Source organism: Battus philenor, unplaced genomic scaffold (genome assembly GCF_028537555.1).
Source record: "Battus philenor isolate CCGP_79_NKW_IND1 unplaced genomic scaffold, ilBatPhil1.0.hap1 SCAF_18, whole genome shotgun sequence".
In the NCBI taxonomy this organism is placed as follows: Eukaryota; Metazoa; Arthropoda; class Insecta; order Lepidoptera; family Papilionidae; genus Battus; species Battus philenor.
Window position 1 is genome coordinate 8,182,386 of NW_027181680.1, and position 6,584 is coordinate 8,188,969.

The 6,584-nt window shown below is 32.8% G+C and overlaps 1 protein-coding gene across 1 annotated transcript; it reads right to left on the bottom strand.

Annotated features, from left to right (window-relative positions):
• Positions 1–3,794: 3,794 nt before the first annotated feature.
• LOC137920368 (uncharacterized) lies at positions 3,795–6,254 on the bottom strand. Its single transcript, XM_068763675.1, has 4 exons — positions 6,074–6,254; positions 5,914–5,963; positions 5,141–5,276; positions 3,795–4,008 (listed from the first exon to the last, which is right to left on the bottom strand). Exons 1-4 carry the CDS (start codon positions 6,087–6,089, stop codon positions 3,893–3,895), a joined length of 318 nt encoding a protein of 105 aa, XP_068619776.1. The 5' UTR covers positions 6,090–6,254; the 3' UTR covers positions 3,795–3,892.
• Between the last annotated feature and the right edge of the window lie 330 nt (positions 6,255–6,584).

A 6,584-nucleotide genomic window follows, 5' to 3' on the forward strand; every position in this document is an offset into this window, starting at 1 on the left:
TGGAACAAATGAACACAATGGCTTAATAAAATTCATACATAAAAATTTAGGAGTCAATGTCCTGTATTTTTTTATTCTACATTGAGTAGGTATGTATAGTAGTAGTTGATAAAGATATATGTGTACAAACGAAAATTAACACAACACTGAGTTGTTTATATCTAAAAAGTGATAATGTAATAAGACACGATCGTATTTCTAAGAGTGATCTCTTCCCACGACTATAGGAAAGAATCACTACAGCAGAAAAGGAGGACCACTCACTCGATGTACATACAAATATTTTTAACTAAGCAAATACATGCATATAAATATGTATACATTCGACAGTAATTGGAAAAAATAAATATTTCAAATAAAAGTTTTCAATTATTAGTAATTAAATACAACATATATTAGTTGTATTTTTGAATAGAATTTATATATTTAAACTGGATGTTTCATTACAGATGTATAAACTTTAAAGGAGTCAATAAAATCGTGTAAGTCACTATACAGAAAAATCAATAGTTTTAGAAATAATTAATAACGTTATGATAATATAATAAGAAGAAGGGAAATTTGGATTACTAAATAAAAAACAGTTATTGTTGTTTACTGTTTACAAACAGAAGTTATTGTCCTGTCGCATAACAATAGAAAAAATAAATTAACTTGAAGTATTTCAGAGTGATGACTTTAAAATGAGTGACTGGAAGCAGGTGTTAATATTTTAAACATTCACCCTTTTAAAGCTTTAACACAATCCCTGTATAGCAAGAAAAGGACCAATATTTAGCCACTTCCGCACATACAGTGGTAGTCGTTCAACAAAGTGCACCGCCCGCTAGCCCACTGATAAATGCGCATGCGGCAAACAATGCGAATTACACAACTGCCACCGTTAAATCACTCAACACGTGTTTTACCCCTTCACGGGGCATCTTCAGGAGTTATGTTATACTGATTAGTGCCAAACACACAGTGTGAGCACTCTGTGGCAGTGGCTAAATATTGGTCCTTTTCTTGCTAAGGATGGACTTCCGCAAAATAACGCCTGATTCTATTAAAGAAAAAATCCCTGTATAATTTTATGTCTCGCAGCGTATGCGCGTAACTATACCTCGTGGTCGCGCACGGACGACACAGACGAGCCACATAATATCCAAGTGTTGTACGAGAACGGGTTGAATTAGTTATCGGAATCATTTTAAATTTTGTCGCGAGGATCCCTTATACTCGAGCCATGTGACTGTCACTGCTCTAAAGGCCCCATAAGGCTAACAGTGTCAAGCAAGTTATACTCGTGTGTTTGTTTTATTAGTTTATCAACGATCTTCATTATTCTAAAGATTTCAGTGATAATTTTTGAATATAATATAAAAGAAAATAAATAAAGCCAATATTTTGCTTCTAGCTATATTCGAATGGTGATGCGCGCTGTTAGCCGTTTTGGCTTTTACAGCTTCGTCGGACTCAGGGCTCGCGGATCCAAAATCCGCGGGCTAATAAACTAAAAAAACATCTACGTCAGATGCTTCACCTGACGTATTGTATTAGCTACTTGTTACCTAGTCGGTTTTCGGAGCAAGGTGTGATTTTGCTTCTGTGGTACCATTATTCGTATGATATGTTCTTGTTCGTGATAGCTTGATATTGTTATACATCAACTTCGAATACGTCTTATGAGTCTTGTAATCTCGTTTGAAATTATTATAAGATTGTTAGAAATTTATTTTGATAAAATTGAATTTAATAATATGGAACTACAGGAAATTTTCTCCATTAACCTTTACTCTACGCACTTAATGGAAATTAAGTTATTAAATCATTGAATATCGTACTATTCCTCTTATAAAATTTAAATGTTCGTACAGTTTCATCGTCTTTTACCCACGCGAAGTCCTCCTACGTTAGATGAAATTAATTATTTACAGTTCAATGACTTGCTTTGTGGTATATGTTACTTTATCGTATAATAGAAAAGGACAAAGTTGAAATTATATTATATTAAGTGATGAATGAAGCAATTGATTTAAATCAGTCTTATTAACTTATCTTGTATTATCTAGTTGTCGATGATAATGAAGAAATAAAATCTAAGCACCTAACGTAAACTAAAATAAACATCACTTAGGCCTCCAGAGTAATCATTTGTACTATATTTTTTTTTGCAGTATAATGGAGTATTGTTATTATGAAGTCACGGTCATTAGAAGTAATGACAGTTCTTAGAAGTAATTAACTAAATTTTAAATAGAAAAATTTCGGACACGTTGTTAATATATATTTATGTTGAAGAGGTTAATGTAGAAAGAAAGAGAAAATGCTTAATTGGAAATGGAGTTAACTTCTGATAATGATTGAGTATGATATATGATTAATGTGCTGACTGAACTGGTTTCTGCTTGTTTTGGCTGAAATGCCCACTAGCCGGCGCTTGGTAATCCACGATGAACATAAGAAAATCTTTTATGACCAGCTAGATACGTGTTGGTCCGAGATGGCCAGACGAACTAGCTTTGAATGCGAGCAAGTAGGCTGTAATAAGCGGTTAAGCGGTGTCTCTATGGAAAATTAAACAACCTTCAGGGCTCATGAAGATAGAGACATGTCTTCCGTAGGGGTTTGACAAGGCCCGGCTTTAATAAGAAAAATAAAAAAAAAACATTCTTTCAAGTATGGGCTCATCTATGGGTTCGGTAAAGTAGTTTTTGTATTCTCTTTATACTTTTGTTTCTGATTTCAATTTAATTGAAATATTTCAAATACCTTAGCGCTATCGACGTGGCCAGAACAAGTCCGAATTGTTGTAATTATCACCACACATAGAAACAGTAGCTTTGAACACATATCACATAATACAATATTAATTTTTTTATGAAATACTTCTTGTAACGATTTCGATAACTTATTTGAAAAACGCTATAAAATAAATGGAAATTTGCAAACCATACAAAATGCATATTCTTTGTGTTATTTTAATTTTATTTCAATTTACATGTTCATTGATGTATTATAATGTACGCCGCTTGGGCTACGATTTGCCAATAACTTATTGAACAACATTTGCCTTTGAGTTTACTTCCAATGATGAGGTTAAAGCTAAATGTTTTAAGCGCTATACCTTCAAGTGGACTATGCTGTAAATGTTAAATCGGCCCCTAATTGCCTTGATATTGTATGTTTCTTTAGGCGAGGAACATTTTTATCAATGGAACATAGAAATACTCGCATTTGCGACTGAAGGTAAAAGCGGTAGCAGGCATTTCCAGTCGAGAAGATATTCCTATTTTTTTTAAACAGCAGTGTGTATCGCTGGTGTTGACAAGATGTTTACACATGATTAAAGGTGATTAGATTAAACTTTGTGTTGCATAGGGTTGTATGTACAGAATTGTATCTAATTCTGATTAGCAACGTGTTGTATATAGGGCGTATTATTTAACACTTGGGGAATTTTATTAATATTGGAAGACTGTTAAATGTTCATTAATTATTTTCAAAGTTAGCAATTAAACTTAGCGTCTAAAGATTCATCAAGTTTTACTTAATAATATAATGTTTGCCTTAAACTCTTTTTAAGGATGGTTTTATTTTAATGCATTTTTACAATAATAAAGTTAAACATAAAGTGTAAGTTCTAAAGTGCATTGATGCAAGTAATGTATAAAATGTTTTGGACACGACAAGGGAATGCTGTAAAAACTGATTATAGAGTGTCATAAAAGGTTTCTATATAAATTTTTTTAATAAGTTGAGAGTATATTTTATTAACATTTACATATTAGGCATAAAAATAGTAAAAATCCGAATACATAACGTTACATTTATATTAGATTAGAAATATATTTTTTTACAAAGTTATTCTTATTACAGTTTATGGTTCAAAAAAGAAACTTAAATCCTTTCGTCAAATTCTGCCGGGTTTTACATTCAGGTTGCAGTCTGTGCGGTACTCGGGTTTTTTGAACGATCGACCCCTTTTGCACGTCACCCAACATTCATGGATTGGACGCTGTTTGAAATCTGAAAATTTTTTGTCAAACAAGTTGTACTAAGTGAAAAGCATTTGTGCTTTAAAAAACTTTTTGGTACTATAGTGAAGCATAAACGGAGTGATACGTAATCTTTAAAATATTTTTATCGTTTAATTTTTTTTCTTAAGGTCACCCTGGGAGAAACAGAGAATTTTGTTTAAAGTTTTGCTCCGAGGTCACCAACATTGCTCGCTGATTCTACACAGGGACTCTGTGTTTGGCACTAATCGGTGTAACATAACTCCTGAAAATGCCCCGTGGAGGGGTGAAACACGTGTTGAGTAATTTGGCGGTGGCGGCTGTGTGATTCGCATTGTTTGCCGCACACGCATTTATCAGCGGGCTGGCGGACGGTGCACTTTGTTGCAAGACTACCACTGCATGTGCGGAAGTGGCTAAATATTGGTCCTTTTCTTAACCGGTGACATAGTAAAGATCGCGGGGAATTGATGGATGCGGACAACGCAAGACCGATTATCGTGTTGATCTTTAAGGGAGGCCTAAGCTTTGCTGTGGGCGTCTACAGGCTGAAAAGAAGTAGGAGAGACATTGTATGTCCGATTTCATACAAGACAAAAATGTTGACAGTCCTGTAATAAAAGAAGTCTATAGAATACTTTGTTGCAGTAATAGATTACGAAATTATTTATATTTAAAATTTAATTCTAGAACTATTAAATGACAGGGTTGACTGGTAGAGTATGTCTATAATCCATAAGTCCAACATTACGTGTGTGCAAAAACTTTTAAAACATCAATAAATAATTTGCTCATAGTTATTACACTTCTTTTATTTATGAATCGAATCGTATTATTGTAATCGAAACGTCAAATTTTAAATAAAGGATACAAGCTTAACGGTAAGATATGTCTATGCACAGACATACAGTGCGATACATGTACTATAATGGAAAAATACTTGACATTTTGTCACTTGTAAGCTTTGTCTCAAAAACCTTGCAGTTCCATCAGCTCTTTATCACATTAAAATAAAAATTGACTATAATTTCAAATTAGTTTATAACGAGTGGCTCAGAATGCCTTGCAAAGGGAACAGGGTAGCATCAATAACTCATTTAATGACTAACGGAGACAGTTTGAATTTTATTGAATTATCGTACCTTTTCTACTGTCGCAGTTAAACTCGTGCATGTCACACGTGTCGATGAAGGTTCTCATTTCGCCGCAAGAGTCAATACCGCACATGGGCACTTTGTCGTGAATACACAGGTCCGCTATTTTGCACTCCTCTTCGTTCTAAATCGAATAAAATAATAAAACCATAAAAATAATATTTATATAATCGTTTTAGATAAAATATGTCCAAAACGATTATAGCTTGAAGCGAAATCTGCATTGTAAACGAGAAAAAATACCAAGGAATGTATATCACTATTCATATAAATTAAACAAAAAATAGGTCAAATGAAGAATGGAAATAAATCTATCGGTTAAATATACAGATACGAGAACCATCCTATAATCGGAATTCAGTGAAATAGTTGTATATAGCAACTTGAGGTGAAGCTGTCCCAGGAGCCACAGAGATTCGCTACCTTAAAAGACGTCTTAGGCTAGATACCCTAGATAAACCTACCGCCTCTAACTCCTAGAACGCCGAAGGACGTTCTTAAAGCGCAACCTGGTTAATTTCAAACCTATACGAAATAAACGAACACAATAGAATTTTCCAGAAAACCTTTGACATCATTCATATCATCATAGCTACGTGTTATTGTTACAGAAAAGTCTAAGCTGCGAACAAGTAATTAAATTCTTTTTTGACATATTTATCTACAGAATGTATGAAAAGATAAATACACTACCCTGAGTTTTCTCATTAATAACACCGTTGTTAGTTACATTTTATTATTTAAAATTATCAAACTCATACCTTTATTGATTCGCTATGTCCTCTTATATAACTCGAATGTAAAAGAAGGACTGAAAGTGTAAAGACCAATTGAAATGTGTTCATAGTAAAGATGTAATTAAAAATATAAAATTATCATTATATATGATGCATCTAAAGATTTCAAATATTTATAACTTACTAAGAACAATGAACATATTGAATTCATCGTCGTATTCAATACTTTATATTTTTGTTATTATAAATAATATAACGTGGCGATAAATGCTGGGACCCGTTTTAACTACGTCATAAACTTCGTGTACTAGTTTTATAACGCAAGCGCAAACAAATTCGATTGCAATCAATGTTTTACGCGTTTCCTGTGAAATTCAAAACTCATATTAAATAAAGAATAAAAGTCAAATTTACATTTTGGTTTTTCGTTTTTATGTGATGTATGTTATGTAAAAGATAAACCTAAATTTTATGGACATTTCGAAAGAATTTAAAAAGGATCTTCTTTATGTATTGTTTTTATTGTTTAAACCTGTAACCATTATTTAATATCTGGTTAATAACGTTGACAAAGAATGGAGATAAAGCTACATTGTTTAGTTATAGGTTTTTAATTCGTGAATGTACAAACGGAGTGACGAATTACCATTGGAAATCTATGGGGAAGATCTACGTCTACATGTGTCTACAGTCCA